General features: G+C 41.9%; 1 protein-coding gene across 6 annotated transcripts in view; it reads right to left on the bottom strand.

The window, feature by feature from the left end:
• The window catches only part of LOC137341956 (tensin-3-like), a 385,280-nt gene that overhangs the window by 268,277 nt on the left and 98,871 nt on the right, over positions 1 to 18,132 (bottom strand). The window contains exons 1-2 of one of the 6 annotated variants that reach the window (XM_068005536.1): positions 8,604 to 8,828; positions 7,656 to 7,730 (exon numbers count right to left, since the gene is read on the bottom strand). The exons of the other annotated variants lie outside the window; for them this stretch is intronic. Coding sequence (XP_067861637.1) covers positions 7,656 to 7,694 — 39 coding nt within the window. The 5' untranslated portion in view covers positions 7,695 to 7,730; positions 8,604 to 8,828. Of the gene's footprint in view, positions 1 to 7,655; positions 7,731 to 8,603; positions 8,829 to 18,132 lie in introns of those variants that run through there. 6 annotated transcript variants of the gene reach the window in all.

Below are 18,132 nucleotides of genomic sequence, written 5' to 3'. Positions count from 1 at the left end.
AAATATTTTCTGCACCTAGTTTTCTTTAGCAGGTAACCATGCATTTCAAGTTTAAACTAATAAAACAAAGGGATCCCATTATGTGGCTCCTAAATGTCTCCACAAATATGCTACTTGCCACAATTGAGAGGCCCATAACTGCTACGCTTTAGATATGACGACATGAACAGCACCAAAACCAAGAAAACCATTTACTTGTTTCAGGAGTCTCGATAGCTGCTCTGAGTATGGTCAGATATTTACTATATTACATCCTTTGACACATCGGGAGTTTGAATATCGAACTTGTATAATTACAAACATCAGAGAGAAAACTGAGTGTAAAACCTTCATCGGGGGGAAATAACCTCACAAAAAGGTAAAGACACAATTATATTCCAAGCAGAGAATAATACGCAGTCAAAAGCACTCTGCCATTTTTCAGAGAATAAAAGAAATTATTGCACAAAAGGAGATCATTCAGCACATCACACCTGCGGGGTGCCGGCTCTTCAACTGGGTCATCTACTCGAATCCCATTTCTTCATCCCTTCCCCGTATCCTTTTATATTTTTCATTTAATATATCTAATTCACTCTTAATTGATGTAGCCTCAGCCACAATAACCAGTTGTGGTGAAACACAGGAAAAGTTTATTAAAAGCAATGACTGGACATCAACGAAGATTCAAAACAATGTCCATCCCCAAGTCTCCAGGGTGACCTGATACTTAACTGTCATGGCTATATTCTTTAAAAAATGGACAAGAAATCAATATAATCAAATGGACGCAGACTACTAGAGGAGAAACAGCAGCAGTAAGAAGTGTGGTACTAATTCAGGAAACACATGAAAAACACGTATTGACATCAAGGCAGCATTTGACAGAGTGTGGCACAAAGGAGCCCGAGTAAAATTGAAGTCAATGGGAATCAGGGGGAAAACTCTCCAGTGGCTGGAGTCATACCGAGCACAAAGGAAGATGGTAGTGGTTGTTGGAGGCCAATCATCTCATCCCCAGGACATTGCTGCATGAGTTCCTCAGGGCAGATGGAGCTCTATGCAACATTGGAGCACTCAATTTTGGAAGGGGAGGGAGAGTGTGTAAGGGAGGAAGAAGTGGCAGCCCAAGGCCTGCAGAATCCCACCTCTTGTCTAAGCAATCACAAAGCATCATTGACTGGCCCGCTAGGCTGACAAAAAGTGAACAAACAAAAAGGGGGGAAAATTCAAAAGAGGAAATTTAAAGATATCACTACAAATATCAAGATTCTACTCTTCCATGTTACAGTAAATAAATTGAAAAACTATTGCACCAATAATCTCAATATTACACAAACCACTAATAATGGTGCTTAAGCCAAAGAATCACCTGCAATGGTTTTTCTTCCTGCTCCCACACCTCTGGACCACCGCCCCCCCACACCCGCATTTCTCATCTACATGCTGCCTCTCGGCAACATCATCCAAAAACACAATGTCAGGTTCCACGTGTACACTGATGAAACCCAGCTCCACCTCACCACCACCTCCCTCAATCCTCCACTGTCTCCGATTTGTCTCACTGCTTGTCCAACATTCAGTACTGGATGAGTAAAAATTTCCTCAAACTAAATATTGGGAAGTCCGTTGCCACTGTCTTCAGTGGCTGCCACAAACTCCGTTCCCTAGCCACCGACTCTATCCCTCTCCCAGGCCACAGTCTGAGGCTGTTCGCAACCTTGTCTTGACTGTGAGATGAGCTTCCAACCACATATCCACTCTATCACCAAGACCGCCTACTTCCACCTCCATAACATCACCCTTCTCCGCCACTGCCTCAGCAACCCTCATCCATGCCTTTGATATCTCTAGACTTGACTATTCCAATGTTCTCCTGGCGATTTCCCATCTTCCACCCTCCATAAACTTGAGCTTATCCAAAACTCTGCTGCCCGTATCTAACTCGCACCAAATCCCATCCACCCATCACCCCGTGCTCGCTGGCCTACTTTGGCTCCCGGTCCGGGAACGCCTCGATTTTAAAATTCTCATCCTTGCTTTCAAATCCCTCCATGGCCTCGCCCCTCCCTATCTCTGCAACCTCCTCCAGCCCGACAACCTTCCAAGATTTCTGTGCTCCTCCAATTCTTGTGCATCCCCAATTTTAATCGCTTCACCATTGGCAGCCGTGCCTTCAGCTGTCTAGGCCCTAAGCTCTGTAATTCCCTCCCTAAACCCCTCTCTCCTCCTTAAAAATGCTCCTTAAAACCTAACTCTTTGACCAAGTTTTTGGTCATCTGTCCCAATATCTCATGTGGCTCGGTGTCAAATGTTGTTTGAAAATTGCTCCTGTGAAGTGCCTTGGGACGTTTTACTACATTAAAGGCGCTGTATAAATGCAAGTTGTTGTCGTCGTTGTTTTGGCTGAATATTTAACCTTATTTGTTGTTTATAGATAGATTGTTAAGGTCTCAAATACATTTTGTTCTGCTATCATAATTATTGTGTTTAAAACAATGGGGTAAAAGCAAATAGCCTGTGCTTACCAAGATCTTTATTTACGTAGGATGATATACTAATCATCAAGTCACCATGCTTACCCTAAGTCACCTAGTCACCATGCTTACCCTAAGTCACCTAGTCACCATGCTTACCCTAGTCACCATGCTTACCCTAAGTCACCTAGTCACCATGCTTACCCTAGTCACCATGCTTACCCTAAGTCACCTAGTCACCATGCTTACCCTAGTCACCATGCTTACCCTAAGTCACCTCGTCACCTAGCTTACCCTAGTCACCATGCTTACCCTAGTCACCATGCTTACCCTAAGTCACCTCGTCACCATGCTTACCCTAGTCACCTAGCTGACCCTAGTCACCATGCTTACCCTAGTCACCATGCTTACCCTAGTCACCATGCTTACCCTAGTCACCATGCTTACCCTAGTCACCATGCTTACCCTAGTCACCATGCTTACCCTAAGCAGCAGCTTAAATTTACAAAAAAATCCTCTTAATTTGAATCACATGCCTCTCACCAAGGAGGTTTTTCTTCACTCCTCCCCTTTCCTGAAGGTGCTGACTCATGATGGGCTATGATTTATTGTTACCAGCAGCTCGCTAAATGACCATTTTTAATATGTGATCCTAAGCAGTGTCAGGTTATTCAACTAAAGGGAACACTTAGCTAACAATGATCCTGTCCTTGACTGACATCTACACACAGGTGTCTCCCAATAGACACGGAGAAATGATCAGAGGCAGGAAGCCTGGCTAATTTCGTAAGAAGTTTTCAACAATCAATTATGTTCCAACTGAAATAAGACAGCTTGCTAGATCACTTCAGAGGGCATTCAGAGTCAACCTCATAGCGTGGGATGGAGTCAAATGCAGGCCAGACCATGCAGGGGGTGCCAAGTTCCCTTCCCTAACAGGTTAGTGAACCAGTTGCATTTTTTTTTACAACAAACTAGCAGCTTTGCTTTCATGGCCACACGTTGTGAGTTTAGTACGAGTTACCACCAAGACACCATTTCCTGAAGTAAAAAACTCAACCCAAACCCTACATTTGATCTCAACATCCCTAAACTAGACGGGGAAAAAAAGTGCAGGAATAATTTCACTCCTGATCACTCTCCTCTGACCAATGTTGGAAAGTGCACATCGGGACATCAGGTGACAAGATTGGGTTTGACTGCAGTGTCCCAGGGTCAAATCTCCTGTTGACTTTCAATTTCTACAGTTACACATGAAGAAAGGCCACTTTGGCAAGCTATCGGAAAGCAACTGGCACTCACAAAACCATATCCTAACATGCTGGATGTTGTTTATATGGATTTTCAGAAGGCATTTGATAAGGTTCCACACAAGAGATTATCTTAAATGAAAGAGCACAGAATTGGAGGTAACCTTGTGACATGGGGTGCTAATTGGTTGGGAGTAGGAATAAAAGGAATGTTCTCTGATTAGAGGGCTGTGACAAGTGGTGCGCCTCAGGGATCTGTATTGAGACCTCAGGTTTTCACCATATATATTAATGACTTGGATGAAGAAATAGAGAGTTGTATATCCAAATTTGCAGATGACACTAAGTTAGGAAGCACAGTAAGTTGTGTAGATGGGATGAGTAAGTTACAAAGGGACATATATAAAGTGGGTGGGCAAAACTATGACAAATGGACTTGGGAAGTGTGAGGTCATCCAGTTTGGATTTCAAAGTCAAATCAGAAAATGTTCTGAATGGTGAAGGAGCAAATGGATTTAGATGTCCATGTACACAAATCACAAAGCTAGAGCACAGGTATAAAACGTAATTAAAAGGCTAGTGGAATATTGTTCTTTTTCTCAAGGGGGTTGGAATACAAAAGTGAGGAAATAATGTTTCAGTTGTACAAAGCCCATCTGGAATAGTACTTTGTTCAGTTTTAGGCAGTGCACCCCAGGACAGACATATTGGCTAGTGCAGATTCACTAGAATGATACCAACACTTAAAGGCTTAAATTATGAGGAAGATTGCATAAACTTAGCTTGTATTCCCTTGAGTTTAGAAGGTTGAAAGGTGATTAAGCAAAGTGTTTAAAATGATGAAGGGCAGATACAGAGAAACTAATTCCTCTGTTGGGGAAATCTAATACAAGAGGGCATAATCTCAAAATAATTAGGCCAGTTAGGAGTGAAATCAGGAAGCAGTTTTCACACAAAGGATAGTGGAAATCCAAAACTCGCTCCCCCAAAAAGCCTGTGGACGTTGGATTAATTGAAATTTTCAAGACTGAGATCAATAGATTTTTGAGAGATACATTTATCAAGGGATAGGGAAAAAAAGGCAGGTGATTGAAGTTGAGGTCCAGATCAGACATGATCCAATAGAATGGCACAACAGGCTTGAGGGCAAAATGGCCTACACTTGTTCCTATGAGTCAGCACCTTTAGAATTAGAAGAAAAAATCATGAAGGGTTTAGGTAAAGTAAATAAAGAGAAACTGTTCCCATTGACGGAAGGGTCAATAATCAGAGGACATGGATTTAAGGTGATTGGCAAAAGAACCAAAGGCCACATGAGGAAAAACATTTTTACGCAGCGAGTAGTTATGATCTGGAATGCGCTGCCTGAAAGGGTGGTGGAAGCAGATTCAATCATGGCTTTCAAAAAGGAATTAAATACATAAAGGGAAAAAATTGCAGGGCTATGGGGAAAGAGCGGGACAATGGGACGAACTGAATTGCTCCAACAAAGCCAACACAGGCTCAATGGGCTGAATGGCCTCTTCTGTGCTATAGTCATTCTATGATTCTAATGGGATGAAAAAATTTCACATGACAGTACAACATTGAGCGATGACACAGGAGGCCACTGACATAATGAAGTGTTTTTTTTTAAAAATGAAGCATTGTAATGGTTGCAGTTATGCTGCAAGTAGAAAAGTAATGCAAAACCAGCTCTTGAAAGAGAAGAGGTCTAGTTAGGTACGAGAGCTATGCTGCAAATTGAGGGCCAACGAGTAAAATTGTGGTGCAGTATCAACAACAGGAGTGAATCCTACATTCGAGCAACCTACACATTGTACAACAGGATCTCATTTCAATGTGATGTTGTACAACTGTAGAATAAGCTGAGTTATATTTTATTTCAAGATTGTCATTTGCCATACCCAAAACACTGATTGCATAAGGTCACAGAACAATTATTAGTGCAGGAATAATTTGTTCTTTGATGCATTGTAAAGGAGTTTTCCCTTATATGATAAAATTCCAGTGAATTTTCCACAAAGGGAGGAATGTATAATTTGTTTGCAATTGATACTAAATGTAAGATAAATACAAAATCTGTACAGTTAAATACATTTCTGTGTACCCTTATGTTTTCTATTTACGTACACAAGAATTTTTAGAAACAGGTAAAGATTAGTAGGCCCAACAAGCTTGTCCCTTTTTGAAAACACAACTACTTAAGCAGGAGCCCATTATAACAAGCAATCTATGAACTGCGAAGTAAAGCAGATATTTAGTTTGTTACAAAATTTGGTTATTGCCCTTAAAAAACAAAATGTACATGTTTTGTTTGTAAAAGATTTCAGAGTAAGTAAACAGAACACCCCTAGACTGTCACTCATCAGCAGTGCCCTACAGCAATGCTAGACCACACAGGACACCAGAAAGGAATGCTGCACCTCAGGTGATAAGAAAGTAGACAGTTTCCACAAATGATCAAAATGAGTTTTAAAAAAAAGCACCGCGGTGTTGTGCAGTAGCATTTTGATTCAACATTACTTGATTTTAGTGGAGACGTTTTATTGCAGAATCGCAGAGTTCAAATGTAGCAACTTTATAACAGTCATATTAACAAGTAAAACTGAAACAACTTGGTACGATCTAAGCTTTGACTGCAACATCATAGTCCATTGTTCTACTACTTTCTTCTCTCCTTTGGAGTTTGGGTCGGTGTTCTTGATTCATAAATGCCTCTCAAGCAACCAAAAATAAATTGGCCACCTTTCCAATAGCTATATTAGAAACTATCAGAGATTTACTTTCCTCACTGGTGTTTTTAATCCCAAGCTTGAAGTCATACACCTTTAACTTTAAAAAAAAGTCTGAAGGATCTACACGGGTATGCATATGGAAAATGGACGCTGAGCCAAAAAAGAAGAAATCTGTGGCCAAGGCTTGGTCGAAGCGAAGGGTTTTGAGGAAGTTTTTAAAAAGATCGAGGGGGTGGCGAGGCAGGGGAGTTTAGGAAGAGAATTCCATAGAGAAATGGTTCATGGAGGTATCAATACAGAAGTTGTATCAGCAGTCAAGCTCAACAAAAGCAAATTACAATAACATTTGTAATTGTTTAAAAAATATACAGAGCCACAACAAAATGAGTCTTATTAGAAAATAAACCATCACTACAGTCTGCGCTCAGAGTTGTTGAATGATGAAACCACAGCCTATGTGATATGATTCCCCAGAGACAAAAGTAAATATGCTGCACATGCAGGTTCCTCATATAACCACTTTCAGTCAATGTGATTGCTCAATTATGTATACCAAGTAATCAGTAATAGGAAAATTATACAATCTATACATTTACTTTTGATTGTGAAAGCAGCGTAACACATCATATGAATGCTACGTACTATTGAGTTGAGGCTCACACACACACAATCAGCTGTGAAACAGACTGGCTGGCAAAACATTTTTAGCCAGTGATATTTCATATTAGGCTAGCACTAAAAAAAAGCAGGGAAGAGAGTTTTTTTGTCTAAATTCAGTCTCTGCATTAAGGAATTTACTCTTAAAGCAAACTGTATCTGTTATTTCTCCTGGATGTTACTCCTGAAACTTAATTTATGCGTTGAATTATAAAACACATTTTCACTGTCTTTTGTCTGCTCACAGGAGACACAAGCTTGTATCATTTTTTTAATGTTACTAATTAAACTGGATATGGGCTTTTCCTGCGAGACAGTTGGTGGGAAAACAAGTTAGGAATACACACAGCTGAATGCTTTGTAGTCTAGTGCAAGATGAAACATGTAGTTTCTGCTTGTAGCATTCCAACAGCAATACTATAAAGGACATGTGGAGCCCAGCTTCAAGGTTTTACAAAATGAAGAACAAACCATTCATACTTAAGGAGTGAATGAGCAGTCAATGATTTGGTAAAAAGGTTGTTTTTAAAAAAGTTATTTTCAAAATAAATTACCTGTTCTTTGCTCATCGAGCGCATACAGTAATATTGCATTTCAGGGCAATGCAGCACTTAATTGTAAGATATGACCTAGAAAAAAAATAAGTACACATGGGAATATGAGATCAGTCCCAAACCTCTGCTCTGTAAACAATACCTCATTATCTTCCTCCTCCCCAAGGTTTCAGAGGAATGCATTCCAAAATGGATTAGTTTTTTCGCCTATCACATGCAATGGAACACACATGTTTAGCAGACCTGTAGTAACCTGTTCCCTTGGTTTATTTCCCTTCTTCTTTTCACTATTCTATTTTTACAATGAAAGAAGCTTGCTGCAAATACGCAGTGTTGGAAACAGGTTGCTCACACCTGTATCCCACATTATCAGACTGATTCAGTCACTTAAGCAACGCAGGGCTTTAAAGCCAACAATTCAAAGCACATTTCTGTTATCACTGAACAGAGGGCAAACAGATAAAAATCAGACTCAAGGAAGCACAGCCAGTCAGCCTCTACGCCAGGGGACAGCTTATTTCTCATTAACAAAAGCTCACTAAACCTGGCCTTCGGGCTATGAAAAATACCTGCTCCTGACGGACATAAACGTGCCGTGATTGATAATGCTTTGTTCAGAAAAAAACCCACAAGTAAATGGTTTACAGCTCAACTACAACATGATTTACTTTGTTACACAGAAGACTGCCATAATTTAGTAAATAAGGTCAACTCAAGATCACGGCATGTGCAAGAACTTACAAAGTAATGTCTGCAGAAATTTAAAGAGAGATCAAGTCAGAATATGATGACGTACTCAGGTATTTTAGTACGGTGTGGGTGTCTAAAAACAAAATCAGAGATCAGTCAAACTGAAGCACCAGATTTGAGTCTGATCAGTCGCATTTCTTAAACATATTTCGTTTCTCTGATTTTTGAAAGGTCAAATGCAATCGTGATGCAACTTACCTTTAGTGCCGAGTTCTAACAATGCCCTGCTCGCTTCTTTGGCAGGTAAAAGATAGAAAACAACCAAGACCATTAACCATTCAGCGTTTTGTTAAAAGACCCCCAAATGGCAGCTTGCTTCAGACTCGCGCCCTCAGCAATGAAATGTGCAGCCTTTGAGCAGCTGTGTAGTACAAATAACTAAATCAGGAACACACTATCAAAATCTTGCTCTGCCTGAAGCAGCTCCTGCTGCCGACTCACACAAGGAACTTCTGTCTATTACCCACAGCCCCCTCTGTTGGCTGTGTCAGTTACTAAACTTCCTCCCTCAATTGCAATGGATTTTTCAGATACCAGAGGCTCCCTCTTAGGATAGGTGGGCAAACAAGGAGCGTATAAATCACAGTGTTGTCAGGAAAAACAGTAGATGTGGTCTTTCGTTTAGTCTTGACATGCAAAACCTAATCTTTTCCACACACAAAGCAAAAAATCTATGGTGAAGTATGTACTTCTATTTTGTTACTGAACAGTCTTTAAAAAGTGCAGGAGCTTAACTGACTGAGTGTTCTGTAGCCAAGGCCACCTGCGGAATGTGGTATTTAATATATTGTGTGGGCAGGACCAAGCATAAGATTGATAAGCCTTGTTTACTGAACTTTCACACTTTTAACATCATAGTGGTGGGTGAAGGACAAGCTGTGCAATGTAGTCTTTCATTGGGATGTCAACTTCTGCAGAAGAAACTGATTCAGAATATAATACCAGCAAAATAGAATGTCAAAATTTACAGTACAGCAACAGGCCATTTCGCCCAACTGGTCAATGCCAGTGTTTATGCTCCATACGAGCCACCTCCCACCCAACTTCATCCGACCCGAACAGCATATCCTACAAACTAGTAAAACTAAAAAATAGTTTTCTCACTCCCTCAATCATGTAACAATTCCAGGACCCCATCCAAAGATGTAATTTCACTTGCTTATGGAGATGCAGTCTAATATTTTCTTTGGAGGAAAGGGTTTCACTTTGGCACAGCAGTCCAAATTAAATTTTGCAAAGTTTTTATTCGGAAAATCTGTTTTTAATGGATCTTCTGGCTGCCAGTTTGGCTTGCAGTCAGCTGTGCAGACCCATGTTTTGGAACCCGATGAAATCTTGGCATATTCCAACAGTGTCTAAATTTGTTCCAGATGATTCTCCCTCTCCCCCACAACAGTGCAAGGATTTATAGAGTGGGTCAGCAGTTATTGCAGTCTTGCTAGCAACAGTGGTGTTGCTGACTGCAGTCAACTTTGATGCTACTAAAAGTACATGATTGTCGTTTCACCTCAGGAACTTGGTTTCTATTCTAGCCAGACTGATGGGATGCAAATCTCTCTGCTGCCTGTGAAATAAGTTTGGGCAGTCACAAACCAGTTCCTAGTGTGTGGAGTCCACAGAAACATGCTGTTGATATTTAATGAGTAATTAGCACCAGATTAAAAAGTTTCTTTCACATGTACCATAAGAATGGCTGGCGAAGGAAATGCAAAATTTGCAGTGGTGCAATAGAGAATGCACTACGGTTGGGATTGGGGCAGAAACCCTGGAGAATTGGTGTAAACGGCCAATTTCCCCAGGGTTTCAACCGATCTTCCGCTGAAGTTATAGCGGGAGATTGGGAGAACCTCTGATGGAAGTCCACCCCAATGTACAGAACTCTAAGGAATAATTACAGCCAGAAATACTTTCAAAAACCCACTCCAAGCAGTTGAAAATGCCCTAGACTGGCAATTAGATTACAAACTACAAGTTGTTTTAGGATCAAGTGTAATGTAATTTGTCAGATAATCCAACAGTAATTTTGGAGAGGGGCTGCACATCCAATCCACGTCACAAAAGAGGAGCCATCTGATTCCTGGAATTCCAGTGCATAGTTTTGAAGTTGTGGCCCACTTTACCCTTGGAGGAAGAACAAAATCATCAGGTTTATGTCCATTAAGCCATCTGCTTATCATGGTTACTATTATTGCCAGTTTCAGTTGGATGGAGGAACAGTTGCATCAGGAGGCTGCACTTCTCCAAGCAGGCTGTTGCAGATATCTGCAGCCTCCTGCAACAGGACCTGCTACCTGTTGGACCAGGGGTTCATGCCTTGCCAGTGGCTGTCAAAGTTACAACCGCCCTGAACTTCTTTGGCACTGGATCCTTCCAGTCTTCTACAAGGGACATCAGCCGTATTTCCCAGTCTGCAGCACACAGCTGCATTAAGCAGGTTACCGATACCCTGTTCATCACGGCCAACCAATATATCACCTTCCCCATTGACCTCAACAGTCAACATGAGAGAGCGTCAAGATTTGCAGCAGTGGTTGTTTTTTTTCACATCCAGGACGTCATTGACAAATACTATTGACATCAGGGCATCAGGGCACCAGAACACCAGCCAGCAGCATTCGTGAAAAGGTTACCATTCCATTAGTGTCCAGAGACTGTCGAACACAGGTCCAGAATCATGCATATCTGTGCAAAGTACCCATGCGGCTGTTATGGTGCATTTTTCCTGAGACAGTCTACCATCCAACAATATCCAACCATGTGAGGAACATGACAGGATGGCTGCTGGGGGACAAGGAATACTCCCGACACATGTGACGCATGACACCTCTCCACTACCCCACCACGCCTGAGCAACACAGATATAATCAAAGACGGAACCACCAGGATGATGATTGAGCTATTCTGGCCTAGCTGACTTCCTGGCACCATGTCACATGTTGGTTGAGGTGGGTAACGAAGAAGCAGGTGTACTGACATCCTGGGAGAAGGCAACACATACTGCTCCGATTGCTACAATGCCACTCCCATGCGGCTGGGACTCGTCACTTCCACTGATCTGCGGGAGAGCAGACTGCAGAAGATGAGTGAATCCTTCAAGGCCCCCTATCCATTTGCTCCACCAATCTCTCCAAGCTGCACATCAATCTCTGCAAGGCAGATGTTTGCTTCTGTAAGACAGAGCACAGGTTTGAGCAGCACTGTGTGCAGAGTCTTTGAATGCAATCTGTCTTCAGGGAATGCAACCTTGCTTTAAGAGGTGCATTCCCACATACATCGGCCTCAGGAAGCCCACCGTAAATTGCATGCATAAAGCTGGCGGGCTGCCCATCATACTGAAATGAGGCTCCGGAGTTTAAATCATCCAGACCTCAAGCTGGCGGCGTCATGGCGGGTCCCCACCAGCCTCACCCTCCGCCCGCCCGATTTGTGCCCAGTGGTAAAATCAGGGCTACTATATCTGTTAACATAAAATGGTGTCCGATGAAAGAAAAGTCTGAAAACCACTTTCCTGCCCAATATTAGCAAGATCTCAGTTGTAAAGGGAGAGAGTGTGAGTGGAGTGGAAATTAAGAGAGACAACATCTTCATTTGACTCATGGCTGCATACCAATGTGTTTGGTGACATTCTAGAGCAAGATCTAAGCTGAAGATTCAAAATTGCTTAAATTTTAGGATTTCTGAAGTTATACATCCAAGGAACCCCAAATCTCATTCCGAATTAAAGATACTTACTGTACCTATTCCTGGATTCTTTGTTTCAAAATCAAGTGAATTAGTTTATTCCCCGATGCAGCACAAGCAAAACTGTTTAAGGTAATTTTATTTCTCATCAAACTTTGCAATAAGACTGAAATGTTCACATATAATTTAGATGTGTCATAACAGGAAAAAAGCAAGCCAGCCCTATGACAGAGATTATCTCTTACATGTTTCATGACTAAATTTCACAATGGAGACAGAATTAAACAGAAACTACTCATCAATAAAACACCATCTTTTGATCAAGTTATTCTTGCATAATGCTCAAAAGTGGAAATTAGTTTTATTTTGCTATTTGAGCTACCAAAAGATTCTTAAGGTATCTGACCACTTTAAATATACATATATTACCATAATACCATACTGTATTTATCACATACAAAAACCACAAACACACGCACTTTAAATAAAGCTTCAGTTAGCCGTTTCATCCAGATTTCTCAAGCAAGCTAATGCTCCATTAATGAAAACCCTTATATGACCTGACACCAGTGCTATTGCTTTCCCAGGGAGTGTCCAAGTTCAGGCTTTTCATGTGCTATTTAGCATGTTTGTCTTGTGCCCAGTCATGCAACTATTGGCAATACACCTCAATAGGTCACTTATATCCCAGCTTTTGAAAGAAAAACACAGATACCTCTGCTTGTATACATCAAATGCTGATCGGAACCTCTAATTTACCATGTAGTTGTGCTATGGTGGATTAATACGACACACATACCTGCAGTTCAGTCACTAATACAACAACTTTGTCCAACAATTGCCCGCACAATGTGGCTCCAAGTTATACAGACCGTTCACAAAAAAATAATTATGCCAGGTACTCAACTACAATTTTTCTCAATATTGAAATGGATCTTTAAAAAGGAGTAACAACATACACTGAGGAGAGTGTCATTAATGTAAGAATTCAATAACTAACCTCAAACAGAAAATTTATTTCACATACATAAAGAAAAATAACAAGCCTGCTAATTGGTAATGTATTGAGAGAGTTTTCCCAAGAGTTAAAATCTATTCAATGCGCTTCACAAGTAAAGAATACACGACATAAAACAGCACATTTTCTTACCCCGATAACTCCAGAGGTACATTTCAATATTTGGTCACTTCTTAAATAAACTGCATTATTCAACAGTACTGTAAGTTATTCATGCATTTTTGTGAATATTAATTAATGTTCCACAGGCAAAGAATTACTAAAAGCAAATATGTGTTCAGCAACACTACATTAACCAGGAACAAAAGGCTGATTTTTGAACAAGGACAAATTAAGATCAACAAATAGATGGAAAAACAATGCAATAATGTCTCTCTGTTTTGCCTCAGGAATTTATGCAAAACTCTGCCAAAACTTCTTGACCTCTTTTTTTTATCACCAAGAGGGTAAAGTAAAAAACATGGAATAACATTTTTTAAATCTCATCACTCACAATGAATTTCAAAAAGTAGCTCAAAGGAGCACAACAAAGCCCCAAGAGAAAGAAAACAACAATATTTAATATTAGAGAATCAGAGTGACTGCAAAGAGTTTCTTTTTGAAGATGTACTGTGTATAAAATTCTCGTTGCCCAGTGAGATCCCACATCTGCAACTTATAAATAGTCGGAGTCATTACTGATTGCCTTTTTCTTCAATCATCCCACTGACTTAAAAATGAAGCATGGAGAATGCCCTTTTTTAAAAAAAAAATTAATGGCTCCAATATCCTGGTAGCAATTATGATGAATAATCCATGGACAACCATAACATAACCAGTAACTGTACCAAGACTTAGTTTCCTCCAGCTCAACCTTTCCACAGCTCTTCTCATAGTTCCAAAGTTTGCTTCTCTTAAGAAAAAATTCTTGCATGTGTTTTAAAAGTGGCTTTTTTCACAAGTTCAAATTCAGCTGCATAATGAACAATTCAGTTTACTCACATCTTAGATACACTGTCTTAATCTTACACATTATCAGAATGCTAAAGATAATTTCACCATCTTGTGGCATATTCGCAATCAATGATCGATCAAATGATAGTTCAAGTGTTCAATGATGATTCACATTCTAACCGAGCAATACTAATTTTTTTCTTATTCGTTCATGGGATGTGGGCGTCGCTGGCAAGACCAACATTTATTGCCCATCTCTAATTGCCCTTGAGAAGGTGGTGAAAGCCGCCGCCTTGAACCGCTGCAGACTGTGTGGTGAAGGTTCTCCCACAGTGCTGTTAGGAAGGGAGTTCCAGGATTTTGAACCAGTAACGATGAAGGAACGGCGATATATTTCCAAGTCGGGATAGTGTGTGACTTGGAGGTGAACGAACAGGTGGTGTTGCTCCCATGTGCCTGCTGCTCTTGTCCTTCTTGGTGGTAGAGATCGTGGATTTGGGAGGTTCTGTCGAAGAAGCATTGGCAAGTTGCTACAGTGCATCCTGTGGATGGTACACACTGCAGCCACGGTGCGCCGGTGGTGAAGGGAGTGAATGTTTAGCGTGGTGGATGGGGTGCCAATCAAGCGGGCTGTTTTGTCCTGGATGATGTCGAGCTTCTTGAGTGTTGTTGGAGCTGCACTAATCCAGGCAAGTGGAGAGTATTCCATCACACTCCTGACTTGTGTCTTATAGATGGTGGAAAGGCTTTGGGGAGTCAGGAGGTGAGTCACTCGCTGCAGAATACCCAGCCTCTGACCTGCTCTTGTAGCCACAATATTTATGTGGCTGGTCAGGTAAGTTTCTGGTCAATGGTGACCCCCAGGATGTTGATGGTGGGGGATTAGGCGATGGTAATGCCTTTGAATGTCAAGGGGAGGTGGTTGTTGCAGATGGTCATTGCCTGGCACTTGTCTGGCGCAAATATTACTTGCCACTTATGAGCCCAAGCCTGGATGTTGTCTCAGTCTTGCTGCATGCGGGCTCGAACTGCTTCATTATTTGAGGGGTTACGAATGGAACTGAACACTGTGCAATCATCAGCGAACATCCCCATTTCTGACCTTATGATGGAGGGAAGGTCATTGATGAAGCAGCTGAAGATGGTTGGGCCTAGGACACTGCCCTGAGGAGCTCCTGCAGCAATGTCCTGGGGCTGAGATGATTGGCCTCCAACAACCACTAACATCTTCCTCTGTGCTAGGTATGACTCCAGCCATTGGAGAGCTTTCCCCCTGACTTCAATTTTACCAGGGCTCCTTGGTGCCATACTTGGTCAAATGCTGCCTTGATGTCAAGGGCAGTCACTCTCACCTCACCTCTGGAATTCAGCTCTTTTGTCCATGTTTGGATCAAGGCTGTAATGAGGTCTGGAGCCAAGTGGTCCTGGCGGAACCCAAACTGAGCATCGGTGAGCAGGTTATTGGTGAGTAAGTGCCGTTTCATAGCACTGTCGACGACACCTTCCATCACTTTGCTGATGATTGAGTGTAGACTGATGGGGCGGTAATTGGCCGGATTGGATTTGTCCTGCTTTTTATGGACAGGACATACCTGGGTCTGGTAGATGCCAGTGTTGTAGCTGTACTGGAACAGTGTGGCTAGAGGCTCGGCTAGTTTTGGAGCACAAGTCTTCAGCACTACAGCCGGGATGTTGTCGGGGCCCATAGCCTTTGCTGAATCCAGTACACTCAGCTGGTTCTTGATATGACATGGAGTGAATCAAATTGGCTGGCGACTGGCTTCTGTGATGGTGGGGATATCGGGAGGAGACCAAGATGGATCATTCACTCAGCTCTTCTGAAGATGGTTGCAAACGCTTCAGCCTTGTCTTTTGCACTCACGTGCTGGACTCTGCCATCATTGAAGATGGGGATGTTCACAGAGCCTCCTCCTCCCGTTAATTGTCCACCACCATTCATGACTAGATGTGGCAGGACTGCAGAGCATTGATCTGATCTGTTGGTTGTGGAATCACTTAGCTCTGTCTATAGCATGTTGCTTCCACTGTTTAACATGCATGTAGTCTTGTGTAGCTTCACCAGGTTAGCACCTCATTTTTAGGTACGCCAGGTGCTGCTCCTGGCATGCTCTTCTGCACTCCTCATTGAACCAGGGTTGATCCCCTGGCTTGTTGGTAATGGTAGAGTGAGGAATATGCCGGGCCATGAGGTTACAGTTTGTGCTGGAATACAATTCTGCCTCTGCTGATAGCCCACAGCGCCTCATGGATGCGCAGTTTTGAGCTGCTAGATCTGTTCTGAATCTATCCCATTTAGCAGGTTGGGAGTGCCACACAACACGTTGGATAGTGTCCTCAGTGTGAAGACGGGACTTCGTCTCCACAAGGACTGTGCGGTGGTCACTCCTACCAATACTGTCATGGATAGATGCATCTGCGACAGGTACATTGGTGAGGACGAGGTCAAGTAGGTTTTTCCCTCGTGTTGGTTCGCTCACCACCTGCTACAGGGCCAGTCTGGCAGCTATGTTCTTCAGGACTTGGCCAGCTCGGTCAGTAGTGGTGCTACCGAGCCACTCTTGGTGATGGACATTGAAGTCCCCCACACTGAGTACATTCTGTGCCCTTGCTACCCTCAGTGCTTCCTCCAAATGGTGCTCAACGTGGAGGAGGACTGATTCATCAGCTGAGGGAGGGCGGTAGGTGGTAATCAGCAGGAGGTTTCCTTGCCCATGTTTGACCTGATGCCATGATATTTCATGGGGTCCGGAATCAATGTTGAGGACTCCCAGGGCCACTCCCTCCTGACTGTTTATCACTGTACCACCACCTCTGGTGGGTCTCTCCTGCCAATGGGGCAGGACATACCGAGGGATGGTGATGGAACAGTCTGGGATGTTGGCTGAAAGGTATGATTCTGTCAGCGTGGCTATGTCAGGCTGTTGCTTGACTAGTCTGTGGGACAGCTCTCCCAATTTTGGCACAAGTCCCCAGATGTTAGTGAGGAGGACGTTGCAGGGTCGACTGGGCTTGGTTTGCCTTTGTCGTGTCTGGTGCCGAGTGGTCCAATGCCGGGTGGTCTGTCGGTTTTATTCTTGTTGTGACTTTTTGTAGTGAGAATGTACAACTGAGTGGCTTGCTAGGCCATTTCAGAGGGCGATTAAGAATCAACCACATTTCTGTAGGTATGGAATCACATCCAGGCCAGACCGGGTAAGGACGGCAGGTTTCCTTCCGAAAGGACATGAGTGAACCAGATGGGTTTTTACGACAATCCGGTAGTTTCACGGCCACCATTACTGATAAAAAAAATTGTATTCCAGATTTTTAATTCCAGATTCAACCTCAAATAGTCACTCGCAAATTTATTAAATAATATCATATTTAAAGAAAATCCTATAGTCATATCAGTGAACAACTTAAACTCATTTAAACAAATAATGGAAAGTCAAAATATAGACATTGATTCTAAATGAATTCTTAGTTTCTAAATCCTGAATTTAACAACGCTTCCATTTATTTTTGCTTTAAATAATATAGGCGCAGTTCATTTTCATGACCTTTGATGTTCAAGTTTTCATTTTCTGCTACGACAAGAGAATGGGGGAAATCAGCATCCGATTGCCACTGCCAATTTATGTCTTAATTTCCTGCTGTTCAGTATTACTGCATGTATACCTGTCTTCTATTATGGCCACCAAATTTTCCTTACCATTTACTTCAATTAAAAGGGCATTTCAGGAGAAATAAAATATATGAAACCATCGTGTGATCTAAAGGCAAGGCTTCACAGGAAGACATTCCATGATCTTTTGGCAGCATGTTTATTAATTTGAATACATTCAAAAATTGAAGAAAGCTGACTGAGATTGCGATTGGTCTTGATAGCAGTAACCATCGCACCTTTGCAATCTCATACTTAAAATCCTTTGAACCAAATGAAAATTCAGTACAAGTAAAATGTTTATTTTAGCATTCTTTCATTCTTCAGTTCAGATTCCTCAATATAGCTACTGAATATGTATAAATGCTAACAAAGTGATTAGGTTATTTCTTAATAACCCACACATCACAAATTGCGACTCCACATCCACA

This window comes from Heptranchias perlo, chromosome 2, assembly GCF_035084215.1.
Source record: "Heptranchias perlo isolate sHepPer1 chromosome 2, sHepPer1.hap1, whole genome shotgun sequence".
NCBI classification, from domain to species: Eukaryota; Metazoa; Chordata; class Chondrichthyes; order Hexanchiformes; family Hexanchidae; genus Heptranchias; species Heptranchias perlo.
The sequence above is the reverse complement of the archived record's forward strand: the minus strand, read 5'-3'. Positions and strand labels throughout refer to the sequence as shown.